The following is a 23778-nucleotide window of genomic DNA, read 5'->3' as shown; positions in this document are numbered from 1 at the left end:
AATTTACGTACTCAAACAGTGGCATATAAAGAGCAATTCATGCAACTCACACTCACCGTCTCCAGGGCAATTCATGCACACGGCATCATTTTTCGGGCTTTCTAACATTGACATTCAAAAATAATATCAACGCTAGGAGAAAAGAATAAGAAAGCGGTTAAGCACACGAAGCAACTCTTTGGATACAGACGGCGAATCTGACGGCAAAGCAAACAACTTATTTACAATCAAAGTGTGATTGCACGCCTCTGCAACAAGAGTAAAAACATTCCCCACAAGCTTATACCACCTCGGGAATGTCCTGATTGATAGCTGGGATGTCCGTGATGGTAGAGACGTTCAATCCAATTTCGAAAATTACCGTTTCCAGTTTTTCCGGACCTGCACATATCGCATTCGTTGGAGATTCCCGGCGGCGTAACGGAAACTTCTGCTGTTTGTTCAGAATTTACATAACGCATTGAGCATGATCACATTTTGTCACCGCAGCAGTATGCTAGTACAGACCTCATTATACACATGATAACCGCAAAAATACCAGAAATAGCAGCAGCAAAGACATCACGATACCGATTATTCCATAAACATCAATGACGAACGGCACATTAATACATCCAAAGCCTCGTCTTACTCTGTTGCGTGTTTGCAGACCTTTCGGGAGTTTCCTTGGTTAGGCTTCATGACTGCGAATTTTGTTGTGGTCTGTTAACTGCACATGCGAAGAAAATTCTTTGATCAATTGCGAATGAAAACATACCTTAGGACGTTTCAAATATCAAAGATTTACAATTATGTCTTTCTGCATTCCACCTATGTGACTTAAGAACCACGTAGCCAAGACCAGTCACCTGATCAATCAAAGATCAATTGGCCAACGGTTGAATCCAGGTTGAATGTCATATACTCACGTACGAAGAGGTTGTCTTTTAATCCTTGATTCCAAAACCTTGGTGGTTGTGACTCGTGCGGCCAATTGCCAAGTTAATCCACGTTTTGGCAAACGGTCCCAGTAGAAAAATTTGACGAGCAGCTCCTGAGAAGAAAAAAAAACATATAAAAATGTCCGTACCTAACACACAGTATTTATATATACAGAGTACTGATTCATTTAATATGATAAAAAAATGTAACTACAACTCTTCGCGACTAAATGCTTCACATATCAAATTAATACGGTAATAAGTGTCAAATAGAATGTTTAAAAGCCTGCATCAAACTGAGCAGTTTGTCTTATCTGCCGCACTGAAATTTGCTGAAGAAAGAGAAATTTTAAATTTCATTAAAATTGCTTTTTTTTGTTAAGAACCAAAATCTAAATTATTAATGAAGACTATGCTTACACATGTAGCAGATCCTCGAGAATGGAATCTCATCAAACCAAATCAATTTTGGCCAACAGTAGTTGTACTGCTAACACTTATGCTGTGTTTAGGTCTATTCCTGCATTAAAAAGCAATGTACCGATTTATAGAAAAGTTTGGATTTTTCCATTACTTAATTAATTACTGAACCTTTGTTATGAACTACATACATAAGATTACCATCTAATGGCTTAGTCGGAACTGTACTTCTAAAATTGCCCAAAGTCCCCCAAAATGAGCCACTTTAACATCTAAATAATTACTCCATAGCTAACAACGACTGCCACATCGTTTATGCTAAAAATCGGAGATGATGTACCATTGGCAACGTGAGTAATGACATTTAAGTTCATTATTCTTTCTCTGGAATTTTTGGCGTTAATCAGATCCATTTTTCCAGGGTTTTCTTTTGCTCCTATCAAAATAAAGAAAATAATGACAAACAATAAAAGTAATAATTTCTTACTAAAAATTATGATTCCTGAGATTACAAAACATATTTCTAGTTGGCAAGACTGGTCTTGAAAACGAGTTTGTAATACAATGCTAAATTTGATTTTTACTACAAACTGCAATTCTAATATTGATTGGATGATGACCGATTTTGAAATGTCTTAAATCTCTGAAAATCTGTGATAAAAAATAATATTTGTACAACTTATTTGAAATGTGTAAAAAAAACTATTAAAAAATGTTATTGAAATTGGTTTTTTGCTCAGTGTGAAACACTCTTATATATTTGTTATCTTATATACTTTTAAATATTATTTTGCATTTTTAACACTTACACACTGTGCTACAAGCTAGGTGAAAGGCAAGCTATTTGTAGCCAGCAATTTTTTAAGACAACGCTTATTCAGAGGACCAATTAAAGCCACCTTTACATGTAAAAGGTGCAGCAAGCCCTCCAGCTTAAGATAGGTTAAACAGCTAAAAGCATAATTACCATGCCAGCTTCTCTGTCTACAAATACACAGCTTTGCACTAGAGCAGAATTTCCTTACGTCATTTTCAGTCTCATGCGCAGTCAGATGAAGTTAAGCAAAACAGAGAAAGAGGTAAAACTAATAGTTTTAAAAGGAGATATTTTGGATTATGTGAAACTAGGATAACACCCAAATACCTGCACGACTATTGATGCTCCATCAGAAACCCACAACCACTTCACGAAATAAAACGCAAGACAGATTGTTGAAACCCTTTGGCGCCGTCGTGAGAGAAAAGAATAATGAATCAGCTGAAAGGCGCGAGCCGAGGGAAGAAGGAAATTCAGTCATGTGATTCCATTTCAACTCCAGCACTTACTTTTTCACCAACTGTTTCCTAATTGGCTTCTACGACAACCGAAGGGTTAATTGTCAAGCAACATCAGAGAAATTATTATAAAATAAAACCAAACCGTTTAAAGAGAAAGCGAAACAATGTACAATACGCAACAACTCAACCAACCTTTGACACAGCCAACTGTACGATTCACCTGGTGGTGTAGGAACGAAACACAACCAACCGTGAATTCACCTGGCGGTGGAAATCGTAAGTTTTCTATCTTTAAATAACGAGGCCATTAAAAACGAATACCAGAATGTAGTGCCAAACCGATGTTTACTCCGAATCCGCGCTAATGCGCTTTATGACGTTGAAGAAGCAAATCTTCCCTCCTTGTTGTCGACTGGAATAACGTCAGGACTGTGGAGCTCTATACAATTCCTTGTCAGCAAATTAGTTGGCAATAGGTACGGTTTCTTCAACCTTTTTTTTTGTTTACTTTTTATGCCATTACACAAATTACACAAACGACTTCTTGTGAAGTTCTGTAATATGTTGGAGTATGTTACATAACCAGTATATTTATCCAGCACAGTTTTTCACGCATGATTCTCCAAATTAAGCACCCAAGGAACTACGAAATAAATAGATACATAAATAAAGAATACCAAAGCAATAATAAAAACGATATAAAAATAATAGCAAATGCAACTGCAACCGCAACCGGAACTCGCTTGACAAAATTAACCTTTAGATATTTAGGAAGAATATTTCCAAGGCCGTCCATCCATTTAGATTCCGGAACATTTTTCGTGTTGCGAACCAATTTCGTGAGGTACTTTTTTACTTCAGGCAAACAGTATTCTTTACTTCCTGTTCGAGTGGCATGGAGGATTGGATTCATGTCATGACAATCATTCTGGAAAATGTCTCCTCCTTTTTTTACCAAAAGCTTCAATACATTCAACGAATTGCTACGTTTATCACAAACGACATAAAAAACCGGTGTGCGACCGGCTTTGTCACCGGCATTAGGATTTCCGCCTTTCTCAAGCAGCAGCAAGATCGTCTTTTCCCTAATTGCGTCATTTTCATTGTTTATGGCCCAATGCAGGGGGTTCCTTCGATGGATGTCAACAGCATTTGGGTTTCCTCCATGATCGAGTAAAATTTTCACGAGTCCGGGCCCGTAAATTCCCGAATTCCTGGCGGCCAGATGCACTGGCGTCATCTTTTCATTATCACGTGTATTCGCATCTCCCTTGTTTTCGAGGAGGATCGTCATCAGTTCAACTGCCCTTTCTCCGGGGCTATCAGCCACGTAATGTACAGGTGTGAATCTTTTTTCTTTATCGGCAAGATTAGGATTACCCCCTTTTTCAAGCAGCATCTGTAAGATGGTTTGCCCAGTATGGGAGTGGTTTAGGATCGCGACGTGAAGAGGTGAGCGTCCCTGTTTGTCTCTTACATTAGGATTTCCACCATGGTCGAGGATCGATTGAACAATATTAAGTTGAGCATTGCTGACATGTACAAAACGATGAAGTAACGTTTCTCCAGAGCTGTTGAGGCGAACATTAGCGCTTTCTTCATTGACGGCAACTAATTTCCTCATTTTGTCTCCGCAAATTCCCATGTTGATCAGCGCCAGATGGACAGGAGTGAGCCCATCGTTTCCTTTGATTTGGTCATTTCCTCTGTTGCTCAGTAAAAGTTTCAACATTTCATACGCATGTTCTTCTTTGTTGGCGGCTGCGTAATGAACTGGAGTGTTGCCAATTGCGTCAATGGCATTAGGATCGCCACCATTTTCTAGCAGGACCTTAGCTATAGCAAATGTTTTCGAGGTTGGTTTTAGAGCAGCCAAGTGAAGGGGTGTACGTCGATCGTTATCACGACTGTTAGGTTCTACTCCACTTTTAAGCACTGCTTCCATTATTTTTGAACCGTGCACCCCTTCGTTCGACACCGCGATATGAGCTAGCGTCTTTCCATCATTATTGTGTATCATTCCGTTTCCTTTTCTTTCGAGCAACAAATCCACTAATGCCGAAGCAGAGTCGCCACTGTTGACCACTGCTAATTTGAGAGCTTCTACTAGCTCATTCGCATTAGGAGTGCCCCAGCGGTCGAGCATGTGTTTGACAATTTCGCTGGAATAATCTCCTTGATTAGAGGCAGCTAAAAGAACTGGCGTGGAACCATTAAGTGTCGATGTGGCGTTTTGATTTGCTCCGTGTTGTAGAAGAAACTTGGTTATCAATGGGGCCGAAGGAGATTCATTGCCAGCTGCATAATGAATAGGATACAATCCCACCGTGTCCACAGCGTTTGGATTTATTCCATGTTTCAAAAGAACTTGTACTATTTCAGCAGCTCGGTCACCCTCATTACAAGCTGCCAAGTGCAATAGCAACGGTAGCTCTTTGAAATCTCCGTGCCGTTCCAAAAGCATTTGAGTCAATTTAGGCCCGTTATCAGCAGTGCTTTGAACTATCTTGCCGAGCAGGGATGGGGCATATCTTCCAGGTTGGTCTAATATCGCCGACCACACGCGTTCTGTCATGTTACAGTTTGCCACCAATCCAATGATTTCTTGATCTGTTTCTGTGGAATTGTTGTAATGATCCAAATATTTCATATTCCACAATCCGTCAACGAGCTCATCTTCACAAAACAAACTGCTCCATTCAATTTCAGAAACAATCTGTGTGCAGGTATATAGTTATAGTTAATGAAACAATAACCAGCAATTAAAAAAATTATAAACTTGAAAAATAAATAAATAAATAGTAAAGGCAAACAAACCGGGCGATTCCTTCGCGCAACAGGTTCCGTTTTGCTAGACAGACGTCGCGTACGGCCAGCTGTGCTCACCTTCCTTTGATTATTCTGCTCCTCATTTGCTGATGACCCCGACGGTTTAGTAAGGCTAATGATGTCGTGCAAATGTGACCATAAATACGGCACAAGAAGTTTTGGTGAGCGCTGAATCAGTTTCACCAAACTGTAGCGGGAAATACCGTGAATTGAGTTTACCTGGAGGATGTGCGGGAAACGTAAAACACTGACCGAAGAACGTTTAGTTACAAAGCAAATGAAGTAAACCTGATCAATTTGGCTTCTAACAATGGCATCGTACTCGGATGTAATAACTTCTTTGATGTCTTGCGTGTATTCTTTCTCAGGATAAACAGTTTCTGTTTGAACGTCCGGTTTCAGCTGAAACATTAAAACTGATTCAATTATGATGTGGATATACGCAAGGAACAAATCATACACTTACTTTTCTGAAGAATTGAAGGGTGTTGCCCATTGTTTCCATCTCTTCAGTGGTGTACTGCTTCTCATCAGAGAGAACACGGTGCCATTCCTCCAAATTCTGACTGCTGAATATTTTCTTAAGCACCTTAATTTTTTCACTTTGCGAAAGCAAACCAGTATCAGCCCACAGCTGATGAACAAAATATCTCTTGGTCCTGTCGTTCGTCAAGACGAAATAAGGATGGCGCAATACTAGGGCCATCTTAGGACGTTTGACCGGATCGTTGTCTATTAATCTGAGAATCAAATCTTTTAAATCCCAGCTAAGGTCTTGAAGATTCTGCGGAAGAAGTCCGTGCTCCATAGACGCTTTTCGCCATACGGACCATGAACCGAATGGATGATCACCTTTCTTAACTATCCGTGCAATGATTATTCCAAAAGCATAAACGTCGCTAGCAAAAGATGCCGGACATCCAGAGCCTTGTGCGTTGAGCAGCTCAGGTGCCATGTATTTTTCCGTTCCAGGATGGGTAGTGTCACTAAACTGTGATTGATCCGGCTTCAGCCCTTTAGCGAATCCAAAATCAGCAATTTTGGACAAAACCAAACTGGAATTTGATGGGTGACACCAGAGCAAGATATTGGCAAGTTTCAAATCTTTGTGAATGATATCTTTGCTATGAATGTAAGCAATACCAAGAGCCACCTGACTTATAAGGATTTTATCTTCCAACGAATGTTTAGGTATTCGTTCCAGCTTTCCTTCAACGTAATCCTTTAAAGACCCTTCGCACAACTCCATGACGATAAACCTGTCCCGCAAAGTATAAAGGGTTAAAACTATCACACCAACAGGCAATTAATATCTAGTATACTTCTTGGATTGTTTTTCTACCAAATCCAGGTATTTTATGACGAACAGATGATTCAGTTGGCGAAGGGTTTGGACTTCTCGATTGAACACATCAATAGCGTCAGGCTTAGGACTGCATTTTTTACATGCTGCCGGATACGTGTTTCCATTACCGTCAGTGTAATTACATTTTGAAACTTTAGCGTACTGTCCTTTCCCCAAGAATTCTTGTATCTCAATGGAATGATTCTGAAACTGAAATGGTTGAAAAACTCGGCACTAAAATCGGATGGCCAATTTCTTCTTACCTGATTTTGGTCCTTTTTTACTCTGAAACTAATGGCGATGTGCCAGATGTATTTTGAAAATAACATTGGTGTAACTTTGAAAGCCTCACCAACCAGTTTGGTGATGTCACTGTTATCCGAAAGCATCTGAAAATGAACAAGACCATAGTTTGGTACGGTTCCTTTGACCTTTTACAATCACGAATGATTACAATATCTTTTAAATCATCAAATTCTTCATGGGGGATCTTGCTCTTGTCCAAAGAGCGTTCCCATTTTTCCAGTTCGTCTTTATTCTTGCATATTCGACGCATTTCATTATTCTTTTGCAGCTCCGTGATTAGCCTCGATCGACCTTCATCAATCAAAAGAATGAAAACTGGATGACGCAGTAACGTAGCCACATCCAAATCCCTCAATTCAGCCTTAGTTGGAAATGTAATCAAATCTAATGCGAGTGCCCTATGTTCAACATCAATTTCAGTTAAACTTTCAAACGTAATAGGCTCATTTGGAACGGTTTCTTCCTTCGTGGCAGCTGCATAGTACAAACTACCAAGCCGGGTTTTCATGTTATCCTTCAATCAAAAATGAATTTAATGCGAAAAAAGACATGAAAACTACTTTGGCTGGAATGTTGATAAAGTCTACATACCTGAGATGGGCAATCCTTGTACCCGTAACCACTGATTTTAACGATAATTCGTTTGGATTTTGGATTTCTTTTCCAAAATAAAACATTTTCCAACTTTAAATCTCCGCAATCAATTTGGTAGCGATGCAAGAATTCTACGCCACAGGTTATTTGCCACATTATATCGATGCCTTTGATAAGCGATGTTACATTTTCATCCAGGTTTCCACGGCAATAGTCCAGCATTGATCCCTGACACAACTCCATGACCAAGTACCTACAAAAAGCCATTAGATTTAAAGATCCCAAGTCGTTTCTTAACAAGCTACAACGATTTAACACATTACGGACAAAGATCGTTACCTGGTGTCTTGATGGATGTCATTTTGGTGATATTGGACAAGATGGTCATAACGCAATTTAATTAACTTTTCCCAATGTTGCTCCCCTGTGCTGACGTCATTGCAGTTGAGCGCAAATTTCTTGATAGCGAATGTTTCACCAAGGTGTTCACTAAAGAAAATGTTTCCGTTGTTCCCGTCAGATTGTGAACTGAGCTGAATAACATCGAAACAAGGGGAATCAGCACCACACCTGTTTGTCATGTTCAACAGAAAAGAAAGTTTTTGCGTTTTTTAAGTAAGAACGGTAAGAGAAACACTTCTACTTTTCTCCAGAGGATAAGCTTTTAAGGGAAAGAAAAGAACAAACGAGTCGTATCGTTTCCTTATCAGAATGTCCGTGTGAATTTCATCACGAAATCCCTACATAAATCGCCTACGTAAGAATGGGTGATAAACAAAGATAGTGTAACGCCTTTCTTATTGGCTGTTTGTCCCTTAGTTCGTCGCATTTACGGATAAAACATTTTCCAATTCAGCTTCTCTGCGTAGTTTACTCATTCTTCCACAAAACGCGCCTTACTAACGTTAATCATAATTATATTTACCGAAAAGTTTACCTGAAAACAGAGAACAAAAAAAAGTTTTTCAACCGTTTTCGGAAATAGAATACATTTTGTTGTGAAGAAATTAGACTTACTTTGAAACGCCATCAAGTATATACTAAATGGGCACCTTGACAAAGGATGCAACACGTTGGTACTTAGAGCAGCGTCCGACTTGCCGTTTAACAATTTGGGCAAATCTTTCAGGAAACACCGAAAAAGTGACAACAGTTCAAGGCGGTTGATCGTGTAAAAGTTGCCAAGATTTCTAACGTGTACGACGGGTTGGGTGCTATTGCCAATCAGTTTTTCCATCTTCTTTTCACAATATCATTAACGTACCTGATTCTGTAACACAATCATGTTTTTCTGTTTGACCCAAACGGCCGCCAAAGAACCTTCCCTGCATGAATTAAAATTCTGATTTGACATCATCTATCACTGCAAGATACACATGCATACACCTGAAAGATAAACATTTATGTTAGTACTAAAACCGTAAAACTGTTTACATTCACGCCCTTGTTGATCCACGCAAGAATATACGCTTTAGCCGGCACAGACGTCCACGGTCCAAAGTGCAGTGTCAAACGTCCAAAGTTCAATGTATAAGACCACCATCACCAGGTGGAACTCCCACTATGTGACCTAAGATCCACGTAGCCAAGGCCAGTCACCTGATCAATGGCCAAGGTTAAGTGGCCAATGGTAGAATCCACATTAGATATCCTTTGCACCCATAAAAAGATGGTTGCAGGGCTGACGTCAATAGCAAAATTAATCCACATTTTGGCAAATGGTCTCAATAGAAAAATTTGATGAGCAGCTGCTGAGAAAAATTAATAAAAAATTTGGTACCTAATAACTAGTATTTGTATACAGAACTGATGCACTTGCATAAGATAAAATTGTAGTTACAAACCTTCATGACTAATTTCATTACCTAGAAAACTAATGAGAACCATTAACTCCGATGAAGGACACAGTGAGTTACAACAGCCAGAGATGGGCTTGACAGGAATTCAGAAACTCTCTAGATGGTATTACGGTTTCGGTACTAATCCCAAATGTTCATTGCAGGAGGATGATGGGACTGATAACGTACATGCGATATTAACCGAAGTCTACATGGTAATAAAAAAGTAAAAACGTTAAACACTGTCTCAGTGCACACTAGTATCATTCATACCCAACCGGCTATTACCAAAAATATGCAATGGTAAGTCGATGGTAAGAGCCGTTTAACGGGGATGAGCTAACTGTTTCCTAACTGGATTCTAAGACTACCCAAGGGATTAGTGTTAAGCAACATCTCAGGAATTATTAAAATTAAACCAAATCGTTCAAAGAGAAAGCGAAATAAAATACAGTATTCACCACCACAACCAACGTTTGATACAACCGTTAAGCTCCATCACTTCCCGTGAATTCACCTGGCGGTGGAAATCGTAAGTTTTTTATTTTTATGCAAAAACTGCTTGATATGTTTGTTTTAAGTTCATCAAATTTCCAAGTGGTGCAAATCTCTTCAGTTTATCCGCCCCTTCACCGACACAGATATCAAGGGCGGCGAAGATGGAGAATGTCATATCGATGGTTGATTAAAGGTTTCTGGTAATACGTTTGACTTGCCATTTGGAGCAAGCGAAAGTGGTTGAAATGATCAAAACTTTCCCATCGTCGATTGAAATGCCCCTAAAACGCGTTTAAAGACAAGAGCGAGTAACTTGGCTGCAGTACTTGTAATAGTGACAAGACATCTCACATACAAAAAAACTGAAAAACATGTTCTGCTTAAACAAAACGCATAATGGGGAATCATAGTATACAATAGGACGAGGCCATAGACATGTACAGAAACACGGTTATAGTTCAAATTCCAGATTACTACATCTGAGATTTTTGCTTTCTAATCATCCTGACTCGCTTCGTCATCTGCCTTAACGGCAGTTCCTCAGACTCCTTGACGAGCAAGGTTTCGTCGTTTATCTCGGGCAAGTTAACCATCTGCAAAGATCCTACCGGTACAGCTGGAACATCGGTTTCATCGACCAAAACTAAAGTCAAGCCGTCCTTTTCTCCAGACTCGCTGGAAACTGGATCTAGCGTTGTCGTTCTTATGATTTCATCGCTGACATCTGCATCAGTATCTTCAACGACCAACGCGATGGCTTCCATCGGCCCAACTGCAACATCTACAATGTCATCGCGTTCGTCCGAGTGTCTAGAAATTTCGCTCAAAGTAACAGCCAGATCGACAGGGACGATACTGATGGCCGGCTGCTGGACCGGCAGTTGTTCACCAGTCTTTCCGACTTCCTTCAGAACATCTTCCAATGACACGTCCTCTGCAGAGTGTCTCAAAATTGGTGTGGCAGTTGTTGTCGTTCTTCTACGATTAACTCGACCTCTGTTGATTGCCAGATTGCTCGTTGACATCACCTTTGCTCTGTTCAACGTTGTTTGTTGCGATGCAACTTGACCAGCCTTCATTTTGCTAAAATCATTAGTTAATAAAATGATGTCGTCTTCAATAGAATCCAAGGATACTGGAACTCGAGCTGTTGTCGATCTCACACGGCTAAATCGATTCCTGTTCATAGATACTTCGCTTTTTGGTGTGGGGGCTTCCTGACCAACCGTTACGGCAACCGGAGTGGCTGTCGTTGTCCTGAATCGGCTGAAACGACTTCCCATGAGTGGCCTGCGAGTCGTTGGTACAACAACAACAAGATCTTCCAGGGACACGTCGTTTTGTTCAACGGAATCTCTCAAAACCAGAGTACGGGCAGTTGTCGATCTGATTCGGCTGAATCGGTTACGAGAAACCGGAGCACGGGGTGCCGTTTGGGTTTCTGCAACCACTCCAATTTGCTGGTCATCTGTGGAAATGGAACTCTTGACTGGATTCAATCGTATACGGTTAACTCGATTCTTGGGTGATTGATTGACGGGTGTGGCTGATTGCAATCGACCTCGTCCTTTTGAGACCAGAGGAGACCGAGTTACAGCTGGGGCCATTGTGGTCGTTGGCACAGAAACGGTCCAGTCATCTCGCTCGTCAGATTGCTGGGAAACTAAGGTCGTCATGGCTGCATTGCTGAGTTGATCATCCAACTGTGTCACGTCCTGTGTTACAGCCAGTTTTTCTACTCGTTCGAAATCCATTTGCTCATCAGATTGAGTGGTTAATTGAACAACAGTGGCCGTTGTTTCGATCGCATCGTTGGTTGGTTCAGGTGGTACTGTCGTTCTATCTGTAATGAACAACACATCGTCTTGTTCATCAGACTGCAGTGAAATTGGGATTGTTGGCATCGGTGTAGTTCCAGTTTCGTCAGTGGTAGCTGTTTCAACTTCTGTAACTACCATCGTTGTTGTTGGGATATCGAACGTCGTCTTCTCCAAATCATCCAATGAAATGTCGATTTTCTCGGTAACATCTACTGGAGTTGTTGGAGCTTCAGTGCTAGTGCTAGGTGAAATTGAATCAAGTGAGCTCTTCATTTGGATCCTGCCTCTGGTTCTCGATGCCGACAGAGCTCCATTTAACACAGGTTTGGCTACGACAATCAAATCTTCCAAAGATACATCGTTCTTCTCAACAGAAACTCTAGAAGCCGAGTTGATGCGATTAAAACGACCTCGGACCGGCAAACTTGTTTGTTCAGCTGGTTTCAGTGCCAAAACAATTGCGTCATCATCTTGTTCCAATGAATCTCTCGTAACGGAGGTCGGGACAGTTGTCGTTCGGAAACGATTAAATCGAGTAGCAGCAACTGGATTGCGATTGACCACCGGCTTTGTCAAAACAATGGCAATGTCATCGTTTTCCAGAGAATCTGCAAAAATGGGTCTCGGGGTGGTAGATGTCCTCATGATCGTTTTGATCGGTTTGATGTTCAGATCTTCCAGGGAAACGTCCTGTTCAAGTGAATCTCTGAACACGATGTTAGGGCGAACGGTGGTCGATCGTACGCGATTAATTCGTGGTCTTCGAACTGCAACTTCTGCAACATTGGCTAACGTCTTCATGTGGAACTTGATCTTACCCCTCGACGTCGTTTGGCTAGGATTAACAGCCGGTGCTTCTTCTGGCACGGCCGCAGACGAAGTGCTTTCAACTTCTGTTTTTGCACCGTTTCTTCGGGCTGCGAATGCATTGGCATCGGTGTAACTGGGCGCGAAAAGCATCACTCCGACAAGACACTGTTTTGGAAAAAATGTGCAAAAATGATGAGAGTGTTGGCATTTACATTTGATTTGCATACCATTATTATGCTGCTGAAAAGACGCATGATGACTGTGTTAGTAGTTGTCACTCTAGCAAAAACTGGAAGAATAACGCTAGTGTCCGCAGGTGGACCACCTATATATGCGATTCGCTGGAACACACTACCATGCCGAGAAATCAAATAAATCAAAAAAGACCTTGGGCTACTGCAAGGCTATTTGCCACGTCGGTTTGCTTTTACTCCACACAACAACTTTAACAGAACAATGACTTGGCCATCCAATTCGAAATCTTTTTTTTTTTTCTTTTACTTTACGACAGGTTTTAAAGGATTCCGTAACGAAGAAGTCGCCATAAAGACATTAAAAAGAGCAAACGAGTTACGTTAGACCTTATTTTTTTTTTCTCCATACATAGTCGTGGACGAACTTGACACCGTTCGGTATCAAACATGACGAGACATAAGAAAGTCAGGTACGTTTTCGAACGCTACCTGTTCTTCGATAATTGTTTGATCGACCCACTTGACACTTGCCCCCGCCAATGATTTCATGCTAAACTCGTGAGTTAATGGATAAACCCAATTACAATAGTCGAGTGTTCTAATTACCATTAAAAAAAATCCCTGGCCTGCATATCATTTCAGTGTGCTCTCCAAAAGGTGTAGCGAAAAGGAAATCACCTGGTCTTCGAAAGCGGGTGAAATATGAAATCAGAACCTCGCCCTTGTTGAGGAATACAAAATTACACGTGTTTTTGCTGTCTGGAATGTAAGTCAGTACATCCTTACGACAGACTTGCCTTTGGCTTACAGACATTTTTTCCCACCTTTAAGGATATCCGACATGTTATTGGTACAAGTGGTCAACTCTTTTCGTCCTCAAAAAAAAAACGATAATGCATAGCCTAAAACCTTTTTAAACATGCGTGTTTTGTTTTGAATTTTTTTTTTTTCGGTGGAAATGAGGACAAGTTTGGCTTCCAATGCGGCAAGACAAAGTGAAAGGGAAACTGGAACACCGTGACCTAAACAATATCGGATAGAAACTGCAAAGCTTTCGTTTTGGCCAAATAACCATCCAAGTCTACATAAATGAGATTTGTATATAGAGTCAAAGGTGAGCATGTAGAAGCGCACCTATAGGCTGTATAAACACGTGCACATTTTTTCTGGGTTAGTGGAGCACGGCCGAAAAGATGCGCAAAATATGCTCGATAAATGTGTTTTAACTATTTCCTCAATGCCGCCGTTTGAAAAACAAAAGGCGTGAAAAGAAAATTTACGAACAAGGTCGGGACTGAGACCCTCTGGCAGATTTCAGGTATTGGGAGTGGCAAGGAAAAGTCAATAACGCCGAATTTTTTTACGAATAAAAAAGGACACGGATCATTTGCCAAAAATATATAGGTACGATTTTATTATGCAAGACGTGGCGCAATGGGCGTTGTCCATCTGACAACTTGCTGCCATTCATACAGGTAAGTTGATCGACGGATATAAGTAACTTGTCCAAATGCACGAAACTTACTGTGGCTGTTGTTGTTCTTATCGCTGGTCACGGTGTCCAACTTGTTTAGGCTACAATGTCGGCCCCTATCTTACTAATCATCGTTTTTATGGTATTTGAGTTTGGCAGGCTGATTGTGATGGCCGTTTAGATACTGTACGTTGTTGACGAAAAATCCTTTTTGGAATGAGATTACATCTGTTTCGTGAAGTTCGTATATTAATCGAAGCTTCCAACGGGACGTTTAATGGACGTCCCTATTATCGACATCACGAACGGTTTTTAACGGGGAGGAAAACGGCCGAGGACGCAAACGATCGGCTCACGTTTTATTTCACGCGTATTTTTGGATGCATGGCCGCGAGGCATTCAAGGCCACCAACGTCAAAATTTTTGTTTTTCAAATTTGATTCAATTGAGTTCAATCAAATACCAAGCAGTCCCGTTTGATGCGGCCAAATTCTAATGCAATTTAGAATGCAAACGAGGCAAGTGATGGACTACTCACGCAGGATATAATGGATTCAAAAACCCATAAACATATTCTTCTATTTCACACTCACTTTCACTCGAATTTTTTTTAAATGTATGACACGTTCAGGTAAATTTCAGCTGATTGATCGTGAGACATGTTTGACGTTTAGGTTGTTATTGTCGCCCACTTCCAGAGAAAGTACGAAAGCATCGGCCATCTGTTTCTGATGTCTGGAACTTGTGGTTGAAAACGAAAGCGAAAGCCACTTGATTTCCTGTAGTTCTTTCGGCAACTTTGTTACGTTGTTACGTCACATTTCGTATGCAAATCGAATTAAAACTTATGGGATAGGTCTATTCGGATTGCAGCTATTTAGAGGTACAGTTCGATGCATGATTTAAAGGAAGATTCTGGCACGATTTGATTCCATCCATTTTAATTCAATATTTAACCTTGGAAAATGTATACGGCCTCAACTATTTTTTAATTAATGAAATTCAGCGAAGGGAATATCATACAAAAAGAAATAGCTGAATCATTTGAAAATACAATTTTCAGATTTCGATCGTCATTGGCCACTCCTTCCTCCATACACGTCCGTTGTTTCCGTCTTGTTTTCATTTCAACGTAGCTACACCATGACTAGTTACAATTGTCTAAGGTTGCGCAACGAAACATATACAAATTCCAATGAAAATCACACAATAGTTGGTGGCCCATATAAATCTTTTGACCGATAGCCCTGAAGCATAAAAAGTAAGTTGATTCCGTTCCGCTAGTAGATGAAAAGCTAATGTCTGTACCGTAACGATTATACCGAAAGAAATATATGTGTTTCTCTTTTGTTTTCTCAACATTCGCCAACTTCATGCCGCGTAACGTCATTTGCATTCCAATCCAATGAAATATATTATAAAAACATTTTCTCGTTGCAGACGTTCGTCAATGTTAGGGCCTTCTAACACCGATCATGAACATAAATAAAGCAATAACGGCTTTTTAATGGCATAATTTTCATATGCAAAATCGAAAATTGGTTGTGAAAACAACCTAGTTAGCATTGGCAAAGTGTTGCCTTTATGGCACATCTTCTTTTCTTATTTGGCAAAAGAAAACTTTCGTTGGCCCAGAAAGAAAGATCGGATCCAAGATTTATTTGAAAAAGAAAATCCCCCCCCCCCCCCATTCTTGAATAAATCAGATAACTCGACAATCGTGAACGTCAAATTTTGAATCGAAAGGCGCGGGAGATCTGTGTATTTGCATAAAGAGAATGTACAGCACAACACCATATTTTTACAAAATAGGATATAACAGGTACGTCGATAAATGTTTAAAAAAAACAAAACTACATCTACATAGAAGCTTAAAGCCTTTCATCCCGCGGCAATCGTTGCGCATTATTCTGATGGAGCCAAACTTCCATCAGATCTTCGACTGACGTGTGATCGAACCTTCTATCCTTGACCGGCTCCCAAGCATCTCCAAAGAGTTTCTTTAACAGCTCGACGTCTTCCACTTCCCAGCTTCCCTGCAACTCGTCGCTGACATCTCTGGTCCACTGTCGATTGGCCAAGAATCTTTGGAAATCGGCGTTGGTTTGGATGTTTTCCTGGAGGAAGAGCCTGTCCACTTCTTCCGAAGAATCGAAACGATCGTGCTGGACGATGAGTTGCCATTCTTCCGGTGTTAACTGACGAACAGTGCTGCGTTTAGTTAATCGATGTTCCGCCGATGAGCTGTGGACGTCCTCCTCTGAGCTGTGATTGAGTTGGCCGTCTAGACTGGCCAACCCTACAGCTGCACCTGATGTGTGTTGTCTGTTGAAAAGCGTTTCGTGGGAATCGTCAAGATGGGAGGCGTCGTTTAATCGATGGATGGTGAAAGAAGTGGTTTCTTTCCAAAGCGTTGCCAACACCAAGGCTCCGGTAATCTTGGGAAAAAGAATGAAACAAATTGCAAAAACATAATGATCAATAGTTTTGTTTGTTAGATGTATACCATTGTTGAAGTAAGTCGGCACATGTTTGTATGTAGCTCCAGTGGCTTTGCAAAACGTTGAGTGAATAATACTTTGGCTGTCTGGGTATGCACGTATTTATACGATTTGATTCCGGTCGAGCAATGAGATCCGGCAGCATTCAATCTAAGCCACGGGGGGGAATCACCTTGGATTCAAAACCAAGCGTGCAAGGTTATCGAACTAGCTTTTAGTGGTCTTGGTCTCGATTGCTAAATTGTCGAAATGATTAACGATGACCTAGGCACAAGCCACAGCACGTCCTTTCCATAATATCCAGGAACAAGAGAAAACCGTTGATAGTCGTGAATATTTTTGAATATTAAACAAGGGGATTTTCACGGTGTGTAAGCATGCTAAATAGCATAGGCGCGTTTCCTTGTTTTTCTTTTGGTCCGTTGTTTTTCTGTGTGATGAATCAATGTCCAACGTTCCTCAAACTCGGCTGGATAGGGGAGGGTGGGCGCAATTGGAACACGCGGCAATTGAAACAAAAATTCTACCACTTAAAGTATGTAAGAGATTTTGTTTAAAAAATTTGAACTAACGGGAATTAGGGTTCTACATTTTTAGAAAAAATTTGAGGCTTTAGAATTTAAAAGTTTTCGAATTATCCCAGAAAATTGTTTTTTGACTGCCCATTTGTTGTTTTTTTGCAGACAATTTTTTCGTTTTCACACTGAAAACGATGGAGAAAATCATTAAAAAAGGTCTCCAATCATTCGTCATTCATTAAGCTATAAGTTGATCACATTAATTTTTTTCTAGCTTAACTTTATCACCTATAAAAATTAAAACTCCGAGAAGACCCATGGTCGGAGCAATTGGAACACCTTGTTCCAATGAATGAGTATCCCTGATTCTGAGATATCGTCATTTTAGTTTTTTCGTAAAACGCGGGAGCTCTCTTATGTAAAACCCACGTTTCAATTGCCCAGACGCCCTGTTTCAATTGCCGAGTAGAATTGGCAATTGAAACAACTTGGGGTACCTCCGGTTTTTTACTCATAGCACATATTAAACTTTGCCGAACCCACCCAAAAAAATACTGTTATGTAGCTGAGATAACTGGCTACAAATCTATATATTTTTTACTTTACTTGGACGATTTTTGTAATCGTACGGAACAAAAATAAGTTTTGTGTTCCAACCACGCCCACCCTCCCCTACTCACATTCGTATATGGGAAGAGTTCACATCATGAAGATCTATTCGCTATACATTTTCAGCTGCCGTTTCAGAAGCATCGCTTGAAAGTTTAAACGACATGTTGAAGGTTGGTCGAAAGCTTTTCACAATTGCAAGATAAACAAAACGTTCAAGCGAAATAGAACACAGCCGTATGTACGCATAAGATAATTGATTACAAGCAATGGGAGCGAGCGTTCAATCACTGTCATTCAAACGGAGTTGGTGAAATAAAACTTGCTTTTCACATTCTCGTGATGGCTATTCATTTTTGAAGGTGGAGGAAGAGCAACTGATTTCACCATAATTGCTATACTCAGCAGTGCAAGTGAAAGGTCTTGACTTGGGCAACGGGCACACCATGGCCTCGTCCACTACTAGCGACGATGCGTCAAGTCATTAGTGAAAATAAGGCGGACAGGCATCCGCCGTGCCTTTAACTCATCCTTACGACTGAAGGAGGAAAACACGTCCATAATTGCCAAAGTTATAAACTCTCACTTTTTTAGCTTGAGTTTTTTTTTTCAAAACAATTTAAAACGTGAGAAATCACTTAAATCAATGATCGTTTATTTGTATTTCACGACATTAGAATTTTCTTTGAGTACACGAGGTCATTTCAATTAAAACAAGGTAATAAATTATGGATCTGGTTTTCATTGAATTTTGTCCTTATTCACTTTCACTTCCGCATTAAATTTCCGTCCTTACAACTGGTCCTTTTTTTTTTTTTCTTCTCCCTTCCGCAACATACATAATCCGGAAATGATTGCAAAGAAACAAAAACTATTTGTTTTGACAATATCTAATATTCACATCTAAGTGTGTATAATTTTATTGGTTATGACCTTCCCTATTCGTGACGGTTACGAATAACAATAGTCGTGATGAACTGCTCACCTTTAGGATGCGGCCATCCCTCCACCATCAGGATGTCCTTCACAATCTTCTTCGGATGTCACCTCCATATCCTTAACTCGTATAGCTCTGTTATCTTCCATCCGAGGTCATCGGATACAATTAAAATTCATGTAAAAAAATACGTTTGTTGTTTAAAAGGGTAGCGCCATGTAATAAGGATGCTCTAAGGCCAAGGAGCTTCGATGGATGCCCCCGAGTGATGTGTGTAAGGACAACGAGCAAAAATATGTGAGAACACTCGGATGAAGCCCATTGGTCAACTCCGAACCAAAGGTCTAACCATGAAAAAATGGAGAAGAATTTCGAGGTTCTGTGCAAATATCATTCGAGAACACAGCATGAAAGTCTGATTTGAATTTCAATTGACCTGAATTCTGGCATTTGATTCAGCAATGATGATAATGCATTTCACTTTTAACGGCAAGTAATCCCAAAACAAGTCGGCTGTCATGATTGAGCAAAAGTCTATATCTATAGGGGCACCTACCGCTCTAACGTCAAAGAGCTGACAGAACAAAAGGAAGGGACTGCAAGTTTTTTTTTTTTTGTTTCCTCTTACAGGTCGTCATTAGATGCACAAATATGGACGCACACAATGAACCGTTTTGGAGACATTAATCATTAGGGAAAGAAAGTTTGACGTTTTCCTTTGTTTCACGACAAGCCGACACGTGTCCTAAGCTTTAGCACATTTTCTCTTAATAGCTTTTCGAGTTAGAGAAAGAAAACCATTGAAACCCATTCCGCTCACATTCAAATCCGTACCACATCTCTTTTTTAATACGTTCCCCTCCTTTTATCGTTTTCTTGTGGTTTTTTTTCGATTCAGGTCATCTCAGACAGGTTCCGAACGTGTCAGTCTAGACCAGTGCATATGTCATGTCAGGACATGCATACACCGGTTAACAGGCTTTGTTGTGCCAACTGGATTACACACACACACACAGGTAAAATAGACTGTCATTCAGCAGAATTTTGAGTATATCCCAAAGAAATACTTTCACGAATATTCAAAGTGGCCTGAATAAAAATGTAATCTTCTTCTTTGCGTACGTGTGGAGCTGAAACGACGGGTGGGGTCCTAATTATATAGGACGTCCTTTTTGAACATGTACAGATAATAATTGTACCGTAATATATGCTGTATATATACATACAATCTCTGGCTTATTTGATGGAAGGCTCTGCCGCCTTTCAAATGATGAAATTCTCATCTCATCAGGGCTATCGACTAGGCACGTACGCACAATTTTAATTGGAATGTACCTTCTCCCCTCGTGCCCAACTTGTTTCGCTACCATTTTTAGACGCAATTGCGAAACTGGATGACCTTATTGACTTATCATCACCCCACACGTCTACCTTGAAGATAACCGTTAAAAAAAAAAATTAATGGTGTATTAAACTAACTCAGTTTTGAAGTTGTATTTTTTTAAAATGGCGCCGCCTTAAATTTTAAGACATAATCGTTGTGCGGTGCAATCAAAAACCACCGTGTTCTACAAATGTTGTACGATCTTTGGCGTAATCTCTTTTTAAATGCGGTAGCATTGCCGCAATGGAAAGAGAGACATTAAAATGATTTTAAAAAAATATATATTTTTCACGCGGCCTTGAGAGGATGAGTAGTCATGCATCTCGGCATTCGGGTCATCCATCGTGCGAATGGGAAACGCACGAGATTGGAAACTTCCTTGAAAGCACTAAAAGACGAACGGAAACTCATCATTGCATTCCGTCAACGTCGACTCATTGTTTTCTTCTTCAGTTGAATTGAATGCAAAAAAAACAAAAAAAACAGCACCTGTCGATTGAGTTTAACATCTGGTAAGTTTCAATGCTTGGATCGGGATCGTTTAACGAGATCGCAAGTGCGTAACGGCGGTTTATCGATGCGGATGGCAGATTGACATGATTGGCTTTTCACGCTCGACTAACGCAACGATTAAAAATTCAGACTTTTATTCATTTCGATGAATATTTGATGATTATTCAATTAAAAAGGAGCAAGAAATGAACGAGAAATGAAGACGTTTGAGGAGGTCGGACCATTTTCAAGGGGAACGCTAAACGCTAAGAAAAGAAAAAAGAGAGAGGAGTTCGATGTCAAACTACACGCCCCCGCCAAAGAAGTTGCCGAACGTTGAGAGCCATTGGAGTGAGAATCTTTGTTTTCTTTGTTCAAGGATATTTTCAGGTTGCGTGTCGCTGTGCTTCGAGGTCTCGGCGGTCGGGCTCCTACCATCCTATAAAAATGGATGCCCACCAAAGACCAAGACATCATTCCTCTTGTGCATTTCAATCCAAGCGAACTTCTCCTACAACATGTTGAGCTACTCTGCCTTGGTAAACTAATATTAATTTTTATTTTAAAAACATTTAATTCACTTATCATCTTTTTTGTTTTTTTTTAAAGCTCGTCGTCTCAAGTGTGGCCGTGATGCTGATGGATAGCGGCGTCGGAGCGCAAAACACGTACTATTTCCGTAATGCTGCGTCGGCCAGCCGTTTCAGGCAGAGCACTCCGTCCGTCAGCCGCAATGTTCACAAGCCACACACCTCGTTCTCCGCCTTCAATCCGGTAGTGGCCAGAAGCAACAACGCATGGGGCTGGCCGGCAGCTGCGCAACAACAGAACAGATGGAGGATCAATTTCGACAACTCCATCGAAGATAATTCGATCGAATCGTCCGAGTCCAGGTTCCGTCATCGCTCCGTTTTACCGCGGGCTCAGAGGCACTCCGTCACTAACAACTTTCAGGGCAGCAACGCGTGGAACCGTCCAGCAGCTGTTCCCGTCCGACAACAACAAACCAGATGGAACGTGCGCCATTCCGATGAAAATGATTCGTTCGAATCTCGTGAAAACAGACGCTGGTGGTAGTCGGACCCCTTTTTTTTTATTTTCTAAAAAAAATTTTTTTATGTACGTGGTGGGTTTACCCTTTTCTTTAGAAGACTCTTTTTTTTTTTTTTTTTTTTTGAAAGAGGAGAATCAGACGGATGTTCCAGCATCTGGGATTCTTTGAAGGGAAGGGAAACGTGAGAGCGCGGCAGCCATTTTTTGACACCTGGCAAACGATGCGCTTCATTTCCCTCCTCCTCCTCAAAAAAAAAAATAGTTTTTGAATGGTACGCCTTTCTCTTTTTCTTGTTTGATCGCGGGATATTAGAGAGGATTTCTTCTTTGAGGTGTGTAGCGTCGTTTTATTACATAAACTAAGACGCCTTAAAAAAAAACGTTAGAAGTTTTCCTTTTTGTATTCTGGCCTCCTCCACGAAGAAAGAACAGAAATGAGATCGATAACTGTGGAGGACGAAGCAATTAAGCAGTGAATAATATATGGTCATGGAACTCGGTGAACACGAAGTACAAAAGCTCTCTTTTCACGTAAAAAAGAGGTTTTTTTATTAAGTAAAAAGTGAAAGTTTCTCTCGAAATACATCCCCGAGATTCATCCGATATCTGTTTTGCCTTGTTTTGCCAGCTGTACCTGTTCTATAATAATACACCACTTATGACGAAAGACCTTCATCATTTTCTTGGTTACATTCTAAAAAGAAATATGAAAAAAATCCCCTACAGTTTTTAAACAGTTCTCCTGTCTAAAGTGTAGAAGATAGGATTCTCTGTTACGGACGTATCGACGTGTATTTCAGATGAATGCGTTTGTGAGAACAATCGTGTCGTGCTTGTATGTGGGTTTGAACCCGTGAGATTTCGCAATGCCCCTTGCTATTGTGAGGAGCAGTTTTTGTTTTTCTTGAGGTACGTACCGGCATCTTCTTTTTGATAACACCGGGTTTTAAAGCACAGTGACATTTACGACACGCTGTCGAACCTTGAAATGCCCAACAAGGAATTTTTTTTTAGCTCTTTTTTTTATTATTATTATTGGAAAAATCCTTTTGTGTTAGTTTTGCATTGAGAAAATTTGCTTTCGTGAGGTTTCTATTATAATATGAGGAATTTGCATACAGACAATGTCTAGGGACATGTCGAGTGAATCTTCTATTGAAATGAATTTTGAACTGCTATTAACCCTCAAATGAGATTCTCTTTTTTTGATTGACAGATGAAAATAAAATGCAAAACGAAATTTAGCTGGGTGATTGCCCAAGGGCGAAGGTAGACACGCTGCTGCGCAGTTTAAATTTGAAAATTGATTGTTATAACAGTCAATTTTATTTGTTGATTTTCGCTGGCACGCAATCGTTGAATTCGGGACAATTGCCGGCGTCTTCTTTCAATATGACCAATCAAAAATACGATTGATATTGTTCCAAAAAATAAATCATAATAAAACATCATTCGTCATCAAAACAAATTGAAGCGAGGGTCATTGCGCCCTTCACGCTAATCTACGAATGAAAGTGCAAAGCTCATTTGTTTGGAACGCCACAAACAATTTCCATTACGCACCAACAATTTCAAAAACGTTTTTTTTTTTTCTTTCTCATTACACGCATCAATTCGTTATGCAAAAATGATGCGTTTAAAACTGTGGGAATAGAGCCACATGGTGGCCAGCTCTAAGGACCTACAAGACTTGAGGCCGCAATGGCCACGGATGACTCAAAGAGCTCTCCGCAAAGGACAGGTGAGGCCCTTTCAGAAAACGACATCAGCAAAAATGCAGAAAGAAGAGAGAGGGATGCCTCAACAACAATAGCCCAAGGATATAAGAGCACGATGGTCCATCGTTGATTGGTGCTACAACCGTAGACACGTCGTCGTAGCACACTTTCCTATAAAACAGAGTGCCAACCGAGAGCAGAGAGTTCATTCCATCAGTACATTTTGAACGAATAACAACA

The 23778-nt window shown here is 40.4% G+C and overlaps 4 protein-coding genes across 7 annotated transcripts; 1 reads left to right on the top strand and 3 right to left on the bottom strand.

Annotated features, from left to right (window-relative positions):
• Window positions 1-3217: 3217 nt before the first annotated feature.
• LOC130693049 (uncharacterized) lies at window positions 3218-9986 on the bottom strand. Of its 4 annotated transcripts, none has more exons than XM_057516163.2 (12): window positions 9804-9986; window positions 9127-9738; window positions 8710-9017; window positions 8032-8629; window positions 7690-7945; window positions 7247-7612; window positions 7056-7181; window positions 6770-6996; window positions 5914-6706; window positions 5736-5849; window positions 5436-5666; window positions 3218-5334 (listed from the first exon to the last, which is right to left on the bottom strand). In XM_057516163.2, exons 4-12 carry the CDS (start codon window positions 8271-8273, stop codon window positions 3262-3264), a joined length of 4428 nt encoding a protein of 1475 aa, XP_057372146.1. In that variant the 5' UTR covers window positions 8274-8629; window positions 8710-9017; window positions 9127-9738; window positions 9804-9986; the 3' UTR covers window positions 3218-3261. The 4 variants fall into 4 exon arrangements, with proteins under 4 accessions (XP_057372146.1, XP_059350589.1, XP_059350587.1 ...); XM_059494606.1 differs by having other exon boundaries at window positions 5436-5849; window positions 8032-8262; window positions 8336-8629; XM_059494604.1 differs by having other exon boundaries at window positions 5436-5849.
• Window positions 9753-16888, bottom strand: LOC130693067 (uncharacterized). Its single transcript, XM_057516191.2, has 3 exons — window positions 16833-16888; window positions 16184-16764; window positions 9753-9772 (listed from the first exon to the last, which is right to left on the bottom strand). The coding sequence occupies exons 1-2, from the start codon at window positions 16854-16856 to the stop codon at window positions 16198-16200; spliced, it is 591 nt and encodes a 196-aa protein (XP_057372174.1). The 5' UTR covers window positions 16857-16888; the 3' UTR covers window positions 9753-9772; window positions 16184-16197.
• Window positions 10342-13024, bottom strand: LOC130693057 (mucin-17-like). Its single transcript, XM_057516179.2, has 2 exons — window positions 12886-13024; window positions 10342-12823 (listed from the first exon to the last, which is right to left on the bottom strand). Exons 1-2 carry the CDS (start codon window positions 12910-12912, stop codon window positions 10502-10504), a joined length of 2349 nt encoding a protein of 782 aa, XP_057372162.1. The 5' UTR covers window positions 12913-13024; the 3' UTR covers window positions 10342-10501.
• A 4293-nt stretch (window positions 16889-21181) lies between the features above and the next one.
• On the top strand, window positions 21182-22487 carry LOC130693070 (uncharacterized). Its single transcript, XM_057516194.2, has 2 exons — window positions 21182-21306; window positions 21377-22487. Exons 1-2 carry the CDS (start codon window positions 21286-21288, stop codon window positions 21842-21844), a joined length of 489 nt encoding a protein of 162 aa, XP_057372177.1. The 5' UTR covers window positions 21182-21285; the 3' UTR covers window positions 21845-22487.
• The last annotated feature ends 1291 nt before the right edge of the window (window positions 22488-23778 follow it).

Source organism: Daphnia carinata, chromosome 3 (assembly GCF_022539665.2).
Source record: "Daphnia carinata strain CSIRO-1 chromosome 3, CSIRO_AGI_Dcar_HiC_V3, whole genome shotgun sequence".
Classification (NCBI taxonomy): Eukaryota; Metazoa; Arthropoda; class Branchiopoda; order Diplostraca; family Daphniidae; genus Daphnia; species Daphnia carinata.
Note: the sequence above shows the minus strand (reverse complement) of the source record. Positions and strands in the feature narration are given on the sequence as shown.